At 38.4% G+C, this 19,761-nt stretch overlaps 1 protein-coding gene across 1 annotated transcript in view; it reads right to left on the bottom strand.

The window, feature by feature from the left end:
* Positions 1 to 19,761, bottom strand: part of LOC139722643 (germinal-center associated nuclear protein-like) — a 128,865-nt gene that overhangs the window by 102,703 nt on the left and 6,401 nt on the right. The window contains exons 4-12 of the mRNA XM_071633937.1: positions 17,838 to 17,924; positions 16,461 to 16,538; positions 10,033 to 10,172; positions 9,411 to 9,479; positions 6,965 to 7,194; positions 5,090 to 5,296; positions 3,496 to 3,609; positions 2,579 to 2,741; positions 1,774 to 1,923 (exon numbers count right to left, since the gene is read on the bottom strand). Of these exons, the coding sequence (XP_071490038.1) occupies positions 1,774 to 1,923; positions 2,579 to 2,741; positions 3,496 to 3,609; positions 5,090 to 5,296; positions 6,965 to 7,194; positions 9,411 to 9,479; positions 10,033 to 10,172; positions 16,461 to 16,538; positions 17,838 to 17,924 (1,238 nt within the window). The remainder of the gene's footprint in view (positions 1 to 1,773; positions 1,924 to 2,578; positions 2,742 to 3,495; positions 3,610 to 5,089; positions 5,297 to 6,964; positions 7,195 to 9,410; positions 9,480 to 10,032; positions 10,173 to 16,460; positions 16,539 to 17,837; positions 17,925 to 19,761) is intronic.

Below are 19,761 nucleotides of genomic sequence, written 5' to 3'. Positions count from 1 at the left end.
AAACGTTTACGCTGTGCCTATTGAGCGCTGTGCACGTACAGCTGTCGACGGGGCGGCGAGTAGAATCTTCTCGGTCCTTGACTGCTCACTAGACCTAGTCCTAGTTCTAGTCTAGAGTCTATATGTACTTGGTGCTGTTTTCTTCTAACTAGGCGTAAACCGTGATTGCCGTTGACTATTTTTTGGATTTAGATTTTAAGAATCACTCAGTCCTCATCTTCGTTAGATAGTTTGAACTGTGATGTCGAACCATTATCGCTTATCATCAATGCATAGTTAGTGCAACGTTACTGGGGTTACACACAGTTTTCTATGGGCAGCACGTTCGGACAATGATGCCAATTTCATTTTGCATATCTGGAATATTCCCCACGAATTTTATCTAAATAAAAATCTTTTGAAGAGATTCCTTTTAAAAATTAATAAATATTGTTTAACATGTTTATTTCAGCTCCATATTGCAATTTTACTAAATAACAGTTTTTGCAGTACTTCGTGTGAGATTTCATCAGTAAATTGACATGTGTAGTTCGTTTTGCTAAAGTCGGAGGTTGGCACCTGTGACGTATGCCAAATTGTGTGGATCGTTCCTTGGCTTGCTCGTTTTCATTTTTTTCAAAAAATCATTACAGGCTTATCCTGGGTTTTAGAATCCTCTCTTTCCAGTTGTAGGCATCAAAAAATGTAGATTAGAATTATCAGACAAGTAGAAAATGTCAGTACAGGTTTCTTTTAAGGGGGGGGGGGGGCATCACGCCGCCCCCCCCCCCCCCCCCCCCCCATATCCTCAAAACCTCAAAAATAGCCCAGTCTTTTTAGGGTTAAGAAGGATTATACTGACGAATGAAATTTCAAACTGTTTCAGTTTTTCAAAAGATAAACTACCCTCTAGTATAAAACATTCATCTTCCACTAAATATAGGCCTACACATAGTTATGATGAAATAACATGACAAACATGGCAGTACTCTATTAGTGATTGCTTGTGGGCAGCAATTGCCTGTGCTTCCTAGCAAAAGTTTTTGCGTGGAAGTGCTCTCAAACTGCTGTTTGTCATGTTACGTCATAATAACTACTATGTACATGTATGGTGGGAGACAAATGTTTTATACTAGAGGGTTAGAGTTTATCTTTTAAAAACCTGAAAGTTTGGAATTTCATCGGTCTGTATAATCTGTCTTTATGAAAGCTAGCAATTGGCATTATGTCCTGCCTTGATCTAACACTTCTGTTAGATAAATGTCTTCATATCACTCCACAGCCTAAAATAATTTCCATTTCAGGAAAGCTGTCTATATCGCATACTGCCCTGCTAGGCTTCAGGATAATTGCTTTATGGGCACCTGGGTTTAATTTGTTTAATAGTGTCCCATTTTTTTTCCTCCCTCTTCTTTTCTTTAAATCAACAACAACCTGCATTTACATGTGACTGCCCCTTTGGCACTAAAAGCAATTTTGCTCTGCATCTGGGAGGTTTTGAAAGGATATCTAGCTGTTGCTCTTTTCGAGCTCACTGAGCAGTGCCTCATATAACTAGTGGTAGCCAATCAGACACCAGTAGTGACATTCTACATAGCAGCCTTTAATTTAGCTATTTTATATTTTTGCCCAAATGGTTCAACAGCGACAGCCTAGTATAAAGGTCAGTGGCTCCAAAGGTTGAAACAGATGAATTAAAAGACAGACACTGCCTGCTGTATATTTTTGAAATGTCTCTCAAATTGTTTTGAAGTGTTTTGAAACAACATCAAATGTAAAAGATAGCGAACTCACCTCCCCTGGCAGCTTCTGGTTTTTGGACTCAATGACAAGAGGACCCAGTTGGGCAATGGCGAGCTCTTCAGGGTACACAAACCCTGCTCTGCTAAACTTGATACAACCATCGCTCTCCTCTAGTCCATGGTATTCACAGAACACAGATACCTAGAAATAGAGTGTATATGCTAATCAGACAGTAATAGCAATAAAGCTCTATTAGTTGTAGAAAAAAAGACGATCTTTAAAACTTAAACCTTGCTCCAGTGAAAATGTGTATCAGTTATTGCTATCAATGGGACCTTGCTGCCTTGTTTTATATTGCCATTTTCTTAATTAGTGGTGACATTATCTTTTGAAAAGAGGGGACAACACTATCTACTTAACAAATATTTTTTTTTTTCAAAAATCCACTTTCAAAAGGTTACGAAACTCAGAATTAATTTACGCAGGTTGTATGATGAATATATGCTTGCATTGAGACCATAATATGGCAGATTACTGTAAAAGTGGAAATTTTTCGCACATTTCATGCAAGAAGAAGGTAGGGCAAAAATAAAAGCACGCAGATATTTTTGCTTGCCATGTATTCTATACTAGTAGCTGATGTCTTGTTTCTGCAGAATTAAAAACACCCAAAACTCTTCTCACCTGGTCGAGCACGAAAAATTAATCGCGCAAATATCCCATTTTTACAGTACATGTTTCATTTTGATTCTTTAGAGGCATACAGTCAGAGCAGTTCATTACTTATGATGACAGTATTTATAAGTAGTATTGACAAAAGGCAGAGTATGAGAACATGGTTAGAAAGAAAATTCACCTGCTCTGGGCTTTCAAACGCCAGCAGCTGCACAAGCTCCTGTGTGGGAAAAAGGGTGCTTCCCTTTGCTGTAGTGAAGGCTTTATTCATTGTCTCAAGAGCCCTTGAGCGTACTTGCACAAAGTATCGATGAAGGATACAGGCATTCAGAAAGGAGGCAGCTCTGAACAAAATGAAGAGATTATTAGATACACACTATGAAAATTTGAGCTGTAAGAAATTTCACACTAATCACTTGCTGTCTTCATTCTGTTTTCTACAGATGGTGCATCTTTGATATGATGTTCATGTTTCCAACCGTCACATTGAGTAACAATGGAACTTTCTGCACAATTAGCAGAATTTCCTAAAAAGAGTAGAGAAATTATTTTGACTAGTTTCCTCCTCTTTGTGGCATATTTCCATGTCAATTTTTTAAAGAAATTTTTAAGAAATGTTTTCTTACACTTCCCTTTGCTGGTAAGTTGACCCCTGTTGCTCCTGTCTACTCTTTGCTGCTAGCATATAAACAAAGCAAGAACATGGAACCCACTCCCTTGGCTCCCACTTGGAAAAAGAACAACAGCTAGTATATGATTTTGAGAAGCTTTTGCTTTGGGTAAATCTTATCAACTATGCAATGATTACCAATTTAAAGCCTTTTCAAGTGGTTGCAATTGCAACGTGATTTACCAAAAATGCAATGTCACTGCAGAACTAGTGTATCACATGCTTGTTACTTCCATGTTGATGTTTGTATTGTTGATATTGACAGTTGCTGTCATATGAAATAATGTGTTCTCTAAGCATGTAGATTGATAATTACATGCAACTTCATCAGATAACTCCACATTGTTTATATTCTCTCAAATAAAAGAAGCTGTCTTAAAATGGCCTTTGAGAAGGCGATGTCTTTTTGACATTATATCTTTCCTCACCGGATAAGCTTGAAAAAACGACAGTAGTTGTTGCTGCTGAAGGCACTGGACACTCTTAGGGCAAATATGACTGCTTCTGAATTCCTGACCTCTGGTCGGTACTGTTGCACCTCCCTGTATGAGAATAAGGTGTACAGTTCTGTGTTTCTCTGAAAGGTTACATGATTAAACTGCTAGAAGTGAAACATACACGTACACTTGTTAAATTGGGCCATAAACATAATGTAACATAATCACTCAATACATCTATTTGTTGGCAGAATATGACTGCTTCTGAATTCCTGACCTCTGGTCGGTACTGTTGCACCTCCCTGTATGAGAATAAGGTGTACAGTTCTGTGTTTCTCTGAAAGGTTACATGATAAAACTGCTAGAAGTGAAACATACACGTACACTTGTTAAATTGGGCCATAAACATAATGTAACATAATCACTCAATACATCTATTTGTTGGCTTGTACACATGTTTAATCATACTTGCTTATGTCAACAGAGAGAGGGACTTTCAGACAAATCATTTTTCATTTCTCATAAATGACATCGAATATCACAGCTAATATTTAATATTTACAAGGGTTATTAAGATTTAATAGCCCTCACATTTAACCCTATTCTAACTGAGCTATTTGAGACCAAGATCTTGGCTGCCGATTGCGCGATCGCCGCAAAATTTTGCCTGTACATAGAGCCGGATGTCAACTACAAGATTATATGGTCATACAATAAAAACATTTGATTTTATTTTTTTAAATAAATGAATTATGCAAATTTACGCATGAAATCATATTTTCACCTACAACTCCATTAAAAAGATTGAAGGATTGCTAAATTTATGTGTCAGAGTTCCTCAAGACATATCGAACAATTTTCTTATAAAAACATAGCGCAATCAAAATCAGTTTCTTTTGTTTTGTATTGTTTTGTTAATTTCTTATGTATTTTGTTGTTTTTTCGATCTTTTGTTTTCTATTGTTTTTTGCCAAAATTTGTTGCAGGCACTTTTCCAAGCTGATCTACATTAGAATTGATTCATTTCAATGGTTAAAAGTTGAAATAATCTAATTTATATCAATTAAACAAAAAAACACAATTTGCATTGGATTTGCACACAAAATCATGAATTTGAGCTGTTTTTGGGTTGACATGCATATGCAAAACATTGCGTAACTTCAGAACAGTGTACCCGGACGTCGCAAATTTGGTCTCAAAATATGCGGGAGACTTCAATGAAAAAAGTCATGAAACGCCGCGGCAAAATCTATGCGCGTTGCGGAATTGTGGCGTGAAATGTCGAGGGGGGTCAATTTGACCCCCCCCCGTTAGAATAGGGTTAACATGCCATTTTTCTTATCTATATGTGTGATTAAAACCTGATATGCTGTGACATATTTGGTGCCACAACAATCACTTCTGATTATTTTTTTTTCACATGATTACATGATGAATTGCATTCAGCTCATGCCCTATGTTCAGGATAAAAGTTTCTTTACATACAAAAGGGTAACTCACTTAAAGTTGTGTATCATAGTCATTAGAAATTCAACAATTCTACAAGCAAATATTTCAAATATCACTTTGCTACACTTTATCATACCTCAGGATGTCCCCTCCTGTCAGATTGAGCAGCACCTCATATGCCCGGAATTCTGATTCATTGGGACAGAAGATGCCCTCACTGGCTAGGTCATGATAGAACTGCTTCAGACTCTGCAGACACTTGGTCAGGTTCTCATTGTTAATCTTGGGGTCAAAGGTCATCATATCTTCCTCACATAGGCGATAGGAACAGTAGATGTGAAATCTGATGAAACAGGAATACACAATTAGAAGTTGACAGCATCTGAAAACACATATAGTAACACAGCCTTTCAAAGCACAGTTACACCAACAATGTCTAGGCAATCTCTTTTTACCATGCCTGTTGAGACGGTCCATGCAAAATGTTGCTCGGACGCTGTTACAGTAACGTTTGCCAAATCTGTCCAAGCCAGCTATGGTAATTAGACCAACATTCCTCCAACGGTACGGTGACAACCTTCTGTTGAGATGCTCTCGCGGTAACATTCTGATGATATACTCAACATGCATGAACAATAGTCCCGACAGAATGACACAACCCACACCGATTACATGCATGGATCATAATCACATCCCCTTCCGGCATGAACAGGTAAGTTGTTATGGAAACTACCCGGAGTAGATTTTTGGTGTGTCTGTTAAGACAGTATCCCTTGCTCTCTTCTGCAATTTAATTGCCCGAGGCCAGGAATTAAATTGTTCTCTGGATGCTGTCCTGACATTGTTGGGGAAAGGTCTGTTTATACAGGGTGTAAGAGTATAGTGGGGGCTTAATTCTAATCTGAAGATTACGAGACATTCTATCTTGATGTGCAACCTCCCTGTGGTGTTTTCAAGGACAGTCATCAGCCTTTTCAGGGCCCAACAAACAATTTTTACTAGTTTTTGGCATCTTAAAGGAGACCTCCAGATGACTTATAGGCTTTTGCATTTGAACATCTATGAATTGGTTATACTGGGTACAGAGTTTCAGAATTTACATTGATTGGGATGGGGAATAAAATTTTTTAAATAATCCAACAATGAATAAGGATGGTGACATTACTTACCAGCTTCCTCCCCATGGGCTGGGCACGGCCTGCTTGTTTCCACACAGAATTATGTTCTTTAAAGTACTCTTTATTTGGATACATGTAGGGTGTGGAGGAATGTGGGTTGCACTTGGTTCAGGGCTGGTTGGGTTCTGGGATCTCTTGTTAGTCATTTTGGTGCTATGGGATTGGTTGATGGGTGTTGTCGCCGGTGGAGTCTTGATTGGGAGTTTTATTTATTGATTGATTTTTTGTGGGCATGGGCATGGAGTCTCTCCCCCTTTAAGATGTGTCGATCATGGGCGACTGATATCTGATGATCCCCCAGCGTATCATCTAACTCCACTAAAGTGACTAGTTTCATATCTCGTTTCTGCAAACTTTGATAAAAATTCAGGCACATGTTTTCAAGAAAATGATAATGTCACAAATTATGACAATTACGTGTAGACTGTTTTGGGCTTTAGGGCATCAGCACCATTTGCACAGGCTATAATGAGCCCATCCCCTTACTGGTGTTTGTTCCCATGTTTAGTCAAAATCCAGCACCAGTTTTCTAAGAAAAAGGTAAAATGTGACGACACACAGTGGATGCCAGGTGGTGAATGATCGCAGTAGCTCACTTGAGCTATTCAGCTCAGGTGAACTAAAATGTCTCCTTCACAGCATTTAACTTGACAGACTAATATCTTGTGAGGTGCTTGAAGACTTCAACAATGTGTCTACATCAGTAAATAATGCTTCCCTCTGAGGATTAGATATGCATATATTCAGAAGTCTTGAAAGCAATTTCAATAGAATTATAATATCTCTGCTCTTGTAAAGAAAAATGAAATAAATGAAATATGTCTCCATCTCACCTGGCACATTTTTCCATGAGACCAACTGCAACAGTCCCACAAAGTTGTTGTTGTGTTATCTCCTTCCGAATGCTTCTGGTGCGATTCCATAAGAAGTCAAACCAGTCTGCCCAGCTCCGCCCATCACCTCCCTGCCTCTCTGGTATCTGGTTCATCAGCTTGCTCATGAGGTAATTCATAGTCATGTCCAGGACATATGGGGGTCGCAGTTCAGAGGGCAAAGGCTCTTCCTGCCAAGATATTCATCAAAATATAAATTGATAAAAGTTTATTAACCCTAACTAGGCCGGGCTATTTAGGTAGTTGATAGAGCTGGGGGGGGGGGGGGGGCCTCCCAGGCCCCCCCTCCATATCTCGGCCGTCGACTGCGCGATCGCGACAAAAATTGGCACACACATTGCCTATGATGTAATCTAAAATACCATGAAGTTAATTTTTCAAAAAAATCATCATTTATGCTAAATTATGCTAATTTATGCATGATGATGCATAAAATCAGACTATTTGGTATAAATCACAAAATAAAGCTCAAAACAGGCACATTTTTGGTGTAAATATTCTTTTTAGTGTCCTTAGCAAAAGTAATTAAAAAAAATTGTGATATCAGAAAAAATTCTTAAGTATTTTATTGTTTTTTTAATTTCTTATGTATTTCGTTGTTTTTTCGACTTTATGTTTTCCATTGTTTTTTCGATGAAATTTGTCCGCGACATCGCTCCGAACAAGAAAATATGTTATTCATTGATTTTAATCAATAAAACACCAAAATAATCATGCTTTTATGAAATTTGCCTGTAAGCACAGTTTGCATTGAAATTGTACACAAATTAACGTTTTTGAGCAATTTTTGGTCTGATATGCATGTACGTATTTATGCGTAACTTCGGAACCACGTGCCCGGGCGCCGCAAATTTGGTGTCAAAAGATGCGGGAGACTCGAAAGAAAAAAGTCATGAAATGTCGTGGCGATAGCTTTTTGCGATTGCGATACATCGCGCGGAACGTCGAGGGGGGGGGCCTCGGAAGCCCCCCCCCCCCCGGCCTAGTTAGGGTTAAACCTTGAAGGGGGTGGCTAGTAACTGATCAGTGGGAATCAGTGGGAATGTTGAGGGATGATTGTTCCAATCCTTGTGGGATTCATTTAAGAGTACATAATATATCTACTGTTGTGTGAAAATTATTTGCTTCAGAACGGTCTCATAATCAAGTAATGTGCAGAATAATGCCCCGTCACTGACCAGGCACGCTAACCTGGAAACATTAAACTGCACATTACGTGAATATGAGACCATTCTGAAGCAAATAATTTTCACACAACAATAGATATATAATGTCCACTTAAATGAATCCCACAAGGATTGGAACAATCATCCTTCAGCATTCCCACTGATTCCCACTGATCAGTTACTAGCCATCCCCTTTAACTTCTTGCACATCTCAGTTTAAATTACATTGTGCAAGTGAAAGCTTTCTTGAGCAGTCATGTGCTGGAGACTGTAGAGTGAATATTTCAAAATACAATATCCCCTTCTGGACACTTTTGTATGATAGCCTAGCTCTCCCGTGGTAACTTTAGGCTTGATCTCTTAAATGGCTAGTAAGATCTCTCTTATTTTGAAGATTGATTAGAATATACTCATTAATGTATCACAGTCCAATCTTCATGGCCTCAGGCAAATCTAAGCTTACATACATTAATATCAAATTCATACACTACACACATAATTTCTGCACATATTTCCGTACAATTTCTGCATTTTATTTCCGCATACATGTTTAAGAGTTGTGTATAGCAGATGTGTGTTGGAACAAATCATAATAAAATGCAACCTGCATTAACCCTAAAAGGGCTGGGGGTATTCACCCCCTCAACATTTCGCACAATAATTCTGCAACGTGAGGAAGTGTCATAAGGCTTCTTCACTTTTTTTAAAGTCTCACGCAACTTTTGAGACCAAATTTGCAACATCTGCGTGCACCGTTACAAAACCACACCCATTTTTGTAACTGGATGCAACCCAAAATGTGCAGTTTTGTAATTTTGTGTATATTTCCTGTAGAAACAGTTCTCTGTTATAAAATTCATACAGACTATTTTCACTTTAAATCACTTTGACTGATTAATTTTTAACCTAATAAAAGGTGGGTCCAAACTTTAAATAGATCGCTTTGCTTTATTTTGTCTTATTCCAAAACCGATTTTCATCAAATAAACTTTGAATTCCTCTTAGAATGGTATGCTCTGTATTATTTCATTAGTGGTTTCTTCGTATCTCGCAAAAAGTTAATAGCCCAATCCTCGTCTCTACCAATACTACTTGTATATCATCCCTTTAACAAACTTAGAGCAATTCTGACACATATGCAATGTTTATCATTCATGTTCATGCTTATACAAAACTTAAAATCTTTGTGTTCTGAGAGGGGAAGTGATCAGGACACTTACCTGATCAGCTGATGATCTGCTGTATTCTTTGACAGCTCTAATGTGATCAACACGTGGGTTTTCTCCTTGCTGCAAAGTAAGGTAAGAAAGTTACAAACAGAGAAAGAGGTGCACTCATTCAGCACACACATCTTGCTTCCCAGAGCTGGATGCTGTCTGCATACCAAAATGGGTACATTTTCCCTACAGTGTATACTGACAGCCTGACAAACATATCAATATAGAAATAAGTACAAACAAAATGGTAAAAGAAACATTTTCATATTTCTTTACAGTAATGACGTACACATTGTTTCATCTATTGCGAAACGCAGAAACACTTTCCACATCTAATCAATTGATCATAAAACTGTCTCGTGTGTGCATATTATGATATATTTGGACAAGACAATTTTCATTCATTTATTTATTCACTTATTCATTTCTTTATTCATTTTTCCATTTTTCAAGATTTTATGACTGTGTCCATATACTGTAAATTGTAGAAAATATGCACATGAAATGGTATTATGATTAAAATTAAGAATTTTGTAATTATTCAATAATTTGAATAAATTATGGGTATTGATCAAGTTCCTATAAAAATTATTAGAAAATAGGTTCAATAAGTCTACTTTCTCACCTTTTCTGTTCCTGGAACCATCTCATAGGGGCTGAGCCTACGCTGAACTTCCCGCATGTATCTCTCCTTCTCTGGACACATGTCTGGACATGTCCCTATCATTGTCTTAGCTGTGGCTAGGTCACTCTGCTTGGTCAGTCCTATGAAGCACAAAGCAAAAACTTTTGAATCCAGTTTGTTTACAGTCTTTCCAGTGCTATCCATCTGAAGCTTTGGTTTTCTTCTACTTTGTGTACAAATGTACTGGCATGTAGGTAACTACTGTGATATTTTTGTTGTTGTTATTTTGTTGATGCAGTTGAGTATTAGCAGTGTATTACTATGCACGAGTTGGCTGTGCTGCTGACTGAGCATGTTGCTGGTTGCATGCATAAAGCAGTGATGTACAAGCTTTTGAGCTATATTTGTGTAGTAGGGGAGAAACTCTGCATCTAGAGTTCACATCACAGAGACATATTTGCTTGGAGTGTTGTGTGAATTTATAACAGCATGTACATAAGGCCCCCCCCCCCCCCCCAAAAAAAAAAAAAATTGTTTGTTTGCCCTTAATTGTCAAAACCCAAGAGGGTCAGTAGGTCGTTTTTTTTTTTTTTAATTATTATTTTTTTTATACCCTTTTTACCCATGTAATTTTGTAACTTTGGCAGGGCATCTTGTAATACACTCATCCTTCTGGCAATACTTCGAGTTCTAGTTCAACTTTGTACAGGATGTGGTGCAAAAAAACTTCAAGGGATTCATTCAAATTTACGTCTTGCCAGGGCCCGTTACGCGAGGCAGAAACACTCACTAACAAACACTGATAACGTTCATCTTTGTTAAATCTTGCAAACAGCTCCAAAAAAGTACCTTCCAGTGAGATGCTGGCAACTGAACTCCAAACAGTTTTGGTACCATGACAGCTGGTAACGGATGCTGCAAAAGTAGCCATCTTGGCAGTTGCGCTGCGCTGCGCTGCGGCCGGCCGGTATGGTAGCTAACTGCGACCAGCAGCCCCATACGCATAGCGTAATGGGGCTGCGGACTGTAGCATTCAGGATCATGACAGGGTAGTATCGCGGATATATATCAACTTAAAATCGAAAAACTTCTTCAATTTGAAGACTTACCAGTGAAGTTAAAGTATTGATAACAGGGTTTGTGCAATGTTTGGTTCTGCCAATAGTCCCTTTCTGTTCGAATTGATGACTTCATGTGACTCGGTCGAGAGGAACCTAGGAGAGCTACACTGAATTGACGGCCAGCGCATGCCCACACAGACATCTTATCCAGTCGATGGATTTGAAATTTGTGCGCATGTGATGTGTGCACATGCGCTCACCGTCAATTCAGTGTAGCTCTCCCACGGAGCACGCGAACGATTTGCGAAGGACGCGAATGGCAAAATCCAGCATTCGTATTTTAGTCTGCAAAAGATCGCCAAACGAACGTGAGGGTTCGGAAGCGTCGTCAATTGTTCGCGAATGTCGTTTTTACTTCGGCGAGAATTTCAAAAAAGTTTGAAATTTTTTGCGAACCTTTTCCGCACACTTGGTTGTGATTTGCTCGTGAATTGTTCTCGAAAGTGTCTTTAAAGCCTCGTCCTATGCGCAAGACACGCGCGATGTTCGCAAAATGTTTGTGAAACCCCAAACAGACTCCGAAACTTTGGAGAATGTCTCGCATATGTTACGCGAAATCTGTGAAGTTTTTCCGATCATTTTACGACGTAATCGCAAACTGTTCACGTACCTTTTGAGACATTCTCGAACGTTTAGCGCACGTTTGGTGGATGTATGACCTATACGTTTTCTACAAATAAAAATCGTAGCATACATCTAAACATCAAGCAATTATCAACAATTACAGTAACAAAAGAAATTAAAGACTAGCAAAGAGAAAGAAATGTTTGATATACAAAAAAAAATCGCAGAATACGCTTAATATTAATCTAAAGTATGCAAAATATCATTTGAACTATAGAGATTATGTGTTGGAGGAACTGCAAAAAAACAATCAAATGCTTTACTAGTGGAGATAGATCCTAGGAAAAAAATGTAGGCAAGCACACGATAGAAAAATGAGAGAAACAGAAAGGAGAAATAGAGGAAAGAAAAAAAAATCAACTCAAGACAGCTTCCACCTCTCCTTAGGTACATTTTTATCCCATGATTATTGAAATTTTTTCGTTGTTCGCATTTCCGTCGCGTGTTCTTCGTGTATGTAACATGCTGTACTGTAGCAATGATACACACGACATTCGCACATACGTCGTGGAAACTTCGCACAAATTGCGCAAGAATTGTTTTCGGCTTCATTGTCGGAACGCATTCGGAGGAAAACTTTTCCGAATGTTGGATTTTGTCATTTGCGTCCTTCGCAAATCGTTCGCGTGCTCCGTGAAATCCCACCCTAAGCTATGCGTATGGGGCTGCTGGTCGCAGTTAGTACGGTAGCTAGCTAGCTAGCGCACTACCTATGCACGTGAGCCAAAAAGGTAGATAGCATGCAATGCATGCTATAAAACATAGCCTGCGGCCCTGCTTAGCCCGAACACGATTACGACGGGTCGATGAGATGAAAAAACATTTTTAGACTTTTTTTTTCATTTTTTCTTCAGCTTAAAATGGATAATTTCGGGCTTAAAACCGTTCACAAATTTGCAGAAGATGAAATTTGTGGAAAAAAAATAAACTTGAAAAAGCAAAAAATAAAAAATAAATAAAAAACCCGACCCGAAATTTCCGTGATTTTCGGTCGGTCGCGAAGGGCAAACAAACCATTTTTTTTTTGCCTAAGGATTCGGCATTTATTGCACTTTGTGGAGAATCAAAACATTCAAAATAGATTGCATCTTTTAATGTGAGTACATGTCAAATCTAGTTGCACAAGTGCTGTGTGCAAAAGGAGGTCCTACTGGCTGTACCTGTAGTCTACAGGGTGTGCACATGATTGAGTGGAACTTTGTTTCCACTTGGCTTTCAACCATAGGATTTATCATTACTTTTGAGGTGGTAGACTAGTTGGAGTATTTTGTTGCTGTACTGCTTTGACTGGTTGACTTATGGTCAAGATTTAATTTTTTCATCCAGACCCTGCCGTTGAAAAATAAAGAACTTCTTAAAGAAGAATACAGCAACCAGATATTAGATGGAGACAATCGTGCTGTATCCTTCTCCAAGAAGTTCTTGAGGGATCACAAAAATCTTGTCACCATGAGAAGGATATCCCAACATTGATACTTGATCTTGAACATTTTGAGATACATATGTTGGTGGTCTTCAGTGACCACAACCCTCTGACATTTTTCAAGGAAATGTGATACAAAAACTAGAGACTAACACATTGGACATATCCTTTGGTAAGAATATGACATGGGCTCCATTTCATACAGAGTTTATACAATAGAAACTCTTGCTGGAATGGCAATTGTCATAGTAATGACAAGAATCGAGCTTCCTGATTGGCTGTTGCTATTTGAAGTTGCCAATCACCATGACTTATTATTGATTTATTCAAAATAAAAAACACAGGGCGAGGCAGGTTTCCGGTACTGTCTGTTTAAAAACAGTACAATACATAAAAAAACCCCGAATGTTCATTCGGGATGGGAGGGTTGCTTGCCACCGTGACAGACAGAAGCGTAGTTATGCTAGCATGTATGCAACAGAAAACATCAAAGCCCATACAGCGTGTGCGTGTGTGTAGTGCGATCGCGAATGCTGCCATTTTATTTTGTGTTGTATTGACGAAAGTAGGTCGATAGATCTAGAACAACCTCAACCTCTGCAAAACTCTGCATGATAATGATACATAATACTATCAATTGATATGGATGATCAGACAAAGAGGATTTCTGCAGTGGGACTGAAGGTGAAGGTCGTGTATGCATTGTTTCAAGTCTTGTGTGTTAGGAGATGTGAGAGTGTGGTGGATTAATTTTTTTTTGACAGCTACGGCGCAGATGGGCTTCATAAAGAATAGATCACGAGTCCACATGTCAAAATTCTAGACCTAGTACTAATGTTAGTTTTAGATCTAGTCGTAGGGCCTACTCATTGTACTCGCCATTACATTATGTGCGCTATTATAGAACTAAACTCTTTACTTTTTGTATACTTAACAATTAGTATCTATTGACAAACTAACTCTACGTAGGCCTACACACATCAGAAATCACTGTGATGTTTTCCTCGCATATTCTTTGGCATAATATGCATTGCGATTTGCGATTGGATGCTGTTCACACGCTCAGTTGCTTGCCCTTGCTGGCTTGATGGGCGGGCGGGCTGAGGCGCTGGGGCGCACAAGGTGGGATTGAGACTGCTCTAGCTGTTTACGTGCACCAGTTTAAATAAACTTTAAATAAACTTTATAGTTTATTGAAAAACATAGCCAATTACAAGTCGATAGGAGATATCAGTGATTTCACGATCAATGATAACTCTCGCTTGATATAAGGGGGCCCAGGTCCTTGGTATTGATGTATCAGCAGTACTCACATTAGTTTTGAGATTTCAAAGTGCTTTTATTTAAGCAGTGCACACATTTTTATGGCAGGAAGTGTTTTGCGTGACCCTCCATGGAACTATCAAATATATGCATAAGATGTATAAAGTGTAAATAGGTGATCTTTATGGGGAACATGATGGGAACCTATAACATCAAGGATATGAAATGCATTGACAGTTTTGTGCTTAAATATAACTTTGTCAAATACATCCATCCCAGTATAGCTTCATGTACAAGCTGCTTCAAGGGATTACTACATCAAGGTATCAAGGTATCCATGTACTTGTCCTTCCCATCTACCACACACTTAGCCTCTTCCTTCAGAGTTATTATACATTATACACCTCATGTGCACTTGGTCAGTTAGTCATTTCAGTCATGTACTTCCTTTCCTAATTTGATATTACTTTACACCATTTGTGACCCACTACAAGAAAAGGATCCGAAAGTCGGGGAAGGACAATTTTCTGAGAATGGCATGATGTTATTCCCTTACTCTTCTACTTTAATTTCATACATAGCACAACTCATAAAAGTACTTGGTTGTGGAGATATCGATGATTTTATTAGCCCATGTCAAGTAGTTGAGGAAATCAGAGATTTGACAAAAATGCCTTCAAAGTTTTCCTTCCGACGCTATCATGATCAAGGGATCGAGACAGTTTTCACCGCTTGACAATAGAAGGCATGCTCCTAGCGACCTCCGCGATGTTCATTGAAGCTTAGCACCAGCGGTCTACGCACGACCAATCAGTAATCAGGATGCCACGCACTGACCAATAAGATCACTCCCTCGTTGCTAAGGGCGGAGTCTAGCTGCGGCGCTAAATCCAAATCTTCGGACACGTTTCTGTTACGTTGAAAGTCGGAAAATCATGGCCGAGAAAAATGCTGATTTCCTGCTTTTCCTTTGATCATTTAGCTTTGAAATTTCGGCAGATGATAGACAAAACATTAGACTACGAAATTCTGTCAAAAAGAGAAATACGATTGTTTAGACCAATTTTGATGATGCGACTTTAAACTCGATTTTCCCATCAGCGACTTTAGGATCCTTTTGTTGAAGAGGGTCACATTTGTTTAGAAGCGTCAGAAAACAAGCTTTGTTCATTGGGCATACTGTTTTGTATGCATAATTGTAATCAGCCCATTGCAAACTTTCATCTGACTTTTCAATGTTGCAATTGGGCAGGACATATTGTAATTACCTGGTTGTGTGAATTGAGTTTTGTTACCTCCGCCAAGGGAGGAGGTTATGTTTTCGTTACCGTTGGTTTGTGTGTGTGTTCGTTAGTTAGTTTGTCTGTGTGCAAAATAACTCAAAAAGTAGTTAACAGATTGGGACGAAACTTGCAGGAAAGGTTGAGAATGACACAAGTAACAAACTATTAACTTTTGGTAGTGATCCGAGAATTTTTGGGGAATTTATGAAGGATTTTTGATATTTTGGCAGGTAGGGTCAATGAACTTGGGAGTTCAGGCTGCGCGTATTTGAGGTTTGCCTGCGCGCACTAAAGTGCGTGCTCTAGTTTCTGCTGGGGCGAGGCGCGTCGTGCAGCTGAGGGTTTATGACGTAACAAAGGCTTCTATATTGGGAAATCAGGCAACTTTCAGCACACAATGCTATAAGTACGTATGGGTGGAAATCACTGATATCTCTATGGAAGAACAAGATCAGTGGTGAAAATGATTTGCATGCTTGGCGGAGGTCTGCGCTCTCAGAGTGCTTTTCTAGTTTTGTTTTGTTTTTCTTTTACAAAACAGACAAAATTGCTCGAGACTGAATGGATTTGCCTGTTGTATTCAATACTAATAGTATATCTAAATTTCTACAATGACAAGAATTTGATCAACTCATAAGGCATTTGAGTCTTGAGTGATCAGACATCCCAGAATCTGGGAAATTCAAGCCGGGGGTAGAAGGAGATAAAACGTACCTTTCCGAAGCTGCTTGTCTCTTTCTTCAAGAGCCTCATATCTTTCTGCAGCAGAGTGAAATGTCTTTACGCTTCTGCCTGTGAAAGATACACAGATGAACTAAGACCCCTTTCTCTAACATACCTTTCATAATCACAAAATTGGAGGTCAATGATATCAATTCCATGGGGGAAAAAAAATCATCAATATGCCAATAAGGCCTGCAAATAACTTCAGAATGTGCAATCAAATCTTACATGTATTTGACTGGAATTCAATAACATGAAACAGTCTTGATTTGACTTTCATGTTATCATGTACATCAAAATAAATGACAATTTCCTTACACTTATCTTGGTTTGATAGAATACTTACAGGAACTCTCTTTAGACATTTCACACTTGCCCTGGGTTATATATAGAGTCTACAACATTGCTTTTGTTACTTTATGGCAATGACTTAAATGTGATGTGATAAACAAATTTTCATAGGTTTACCCTATCCCATTCTTTTTAATCCTGTGGAACACTGCAAAATAGTTTCTCATTTGGAAACTACAGCAAACTTTACTAGGATGCCTCCACCATCTCACACAACCACTATATTCTACCAAATACTGCATATAGTTCCATATTACATGCCCAGGAAGTCCATTAGTCTTGACCTTTGATAAACTATATAATTCCCTTCTTTTTCTATCATTTTTATCAATAACATTCAGACCCAAGCCTCTGTTTTTGTGCATGTTTTGTTTTAGTTTTAGTTTTATTGAATTTATGGCTGGAAATTATGTTCACAGCCAAAGACCAACAACCTTTGACCCTGTAATCCCATCATTTCATGCAAACAGTTGCCTACTTATTCTTCCTACCAAGTTACATGTATATGACAACTGGATAGCCCTGGCTGGAGAATGACAGTTGTAGAACCTAAAAGTTAGAACTTAAAAGTCAGTGACCTTTGTCCCAAGGGATTCAACCCAAAATATGATGAGCACATTTTACTTTAATGTTGAATAACACCATTTATTATAACTTAACTTTGTAAAATTGCGAAGTCAAGATCTCGGGCAAACAGATGGATGGCCAAACCCAAAGCAGAATACCTTTTGCAACCTTCACAGGGTGCTGAAGGCAAAGGTATTACTTTACACTATGAAATATTCAGTATCAAATTATATGATTCAGTAATCAGATTTAAGAATAACTAAGCAACTGTTTAAATTGCAGCTTATCTATGGAATGTCTTTGCAGCCTGTTGATTCATGTCAGGTGCTCCAATCTTTTAACTTGATAGTTGCAGGGATAAACTTGTAATCTGACGGGCTCTCACAGATTTTATATTGAACAGATACGCCTACAATGTAAGTAAGAACATGTTATTTCTAATCTTCTTACCTGTAGAATTTGGAGCTGGAGAATGCTCCCTCTTCTGCTCTCCAGCAGGAACAACTTTTTGTTGAGCAGGATGTGGAACATTTTCATCTGTTGAGAGAAAGCAAAACAACATTATTTTTCTTAATACCATCTAGAAGTATCACTGAAGATGACAGAATACTTGTGTCTGACATTTCTATACTGGTACACTGCCAAGAATATTATTGAGTACATTTACAACTTACATATATACTAAAAGTAACAGTTCAAGGTTGCTACACAGACAATCCCTAGAGGAAAGGGAACTTTCCAATATTAGTTACATGTAAGTGAATGACCTTCATTAATCAGGATTCAGAAGGCATTGAAAGCATTGCTTGCTTTTTATGTACCAATGATTTGAATAGTGTCTAATGTTTAACCCTAACTAGGCCGGGCTATTTAGGTAGTTGATACAGCTGGGGGGGGCTCCCAGGCCCCCCTCCAGATTTCTGCCGTAGACTGCGCGATCGCGACAAAAATTGGCACACACATTGCCTATGATGTAATCTAAAATAACTTGAAGTTAGTTTTTCAAAAAATTATCATTTATGCTAAATTATGCTAATTTATACATGATGCATAAAATCAGACTATTTGGTATAAATCACAAAATAAAGCTCAAAACAGGCACATTTTTTGTGTAAATATTCTTTTCAGTGTCCTTAGCAAATGTAATAAAAAAAATTGTGGTATCAGAAAAAATTCTTAAGTATTTTATTGTTTTTTTAAATTTCTTATGTATTTCTTTGTTTTTTCGAGTTTATGTTTTCCATTGTTTTTTCGACGAAATTTGTCCGCGACATCGCTCCGAACAAGAAAATGTTATTCATTGATTTTAATCAATAAAACACCAAAATAATCATGCTTTTATGAAATTTGCCTGTAAGTACAGTTTGCATTGAAATTGTACACGAATTCACGTTTTTGAGCAATATTTGGTCTGACATGCGTATTACATATTTATGTGTAACTTTGGAACCGCGCGCCTGGGCGTCGCAAATTTGGTGTCAAAAGATGCTGGAGACTCGAAAGAAAAAAGTCATGAAACGTTGCGGCGATAGCTTTTTGCACTTGCGTCGGGGGGGGGGGGGGGGGCCAATCAAAACAGATATAATAACAGAAATGTGCCACATTTCAAATACAAGCAAAAGTAATTCGTGATGCAAGGTTCATTGCCAATTTTAATCCTAAAAGGGTGGGTGGGGGGGGGGGGATTGTTGCATTTCACGCAATAATTTGGCAATGCAAGAAGGTCTTGTCATGAGGCTTCCTCCCTTTTTATTTCAAGTCTTGTGCAACTTTTGAGACCAAATCTGCAACATCCGAGCATACTGTTACAAAGCTTGAAAAACAAGGAAATACATAAGAAATTCCAAAATAATAAAATACTTAAGAACTGAAATGACTTTTGGAAGGTTTTTTTTGGTGCACAATTGTTGAATATGCTAAAAAAGGACATGCACACCAAAAATTGGACTCTCAATGCTTTTTAGTGTTAATCAGGCTAAAATAAGATCTTGGGCTTAATTTGCATAAATAATTAATTAAAATGAGACATTGACAATTTAAAAAAATCTTAAGACACCATCTTGTAGAATGTGATGAGGATGTCACGCATGTGTGTGTGTGTGTGTGTGTGTGGGGGGGGGGGGAATCCACCTCCCGCAGATTTAGCGTAGCCAAAAAAACAAGAGACCCGCGGGTCTAGCGCTCACCTGAGTATCGCAAGTTCACCTTTCACACAGTCACTAATCTAAATTATTCACAGCTCTACCAAAATTTGACCAGGCATTCTCAAGTAGAAGATGAAAATGTACAATAAGGGCCCAAATTTTTTAAGATTCCTTAATTTGGGGGGATTGGGGCCCCCTGGGGCCCTCTGGGTGGGCATGGTGCTCATTTT

This window comes from Diadema antillarum, unplaced genomic scaffold (genome assembly GCF_040938485.1).
Source record: "Diadema antillarum isolate AM-2024a unplaced genomic scaffold, OU_Dant_1.0 scf00000168, whole genome shotgun sequence".
Classification (NCBI taxonomy): domain Eukaryota; kingdom Metazoa; phylum Echinodermata; class Echinoidea; order Diadematoida; family Diadematidae; genus Diadema; species Diadema antillarum.
This window is presented reverse-complemented; position numbering and strand designations above follow the sequence as displayed.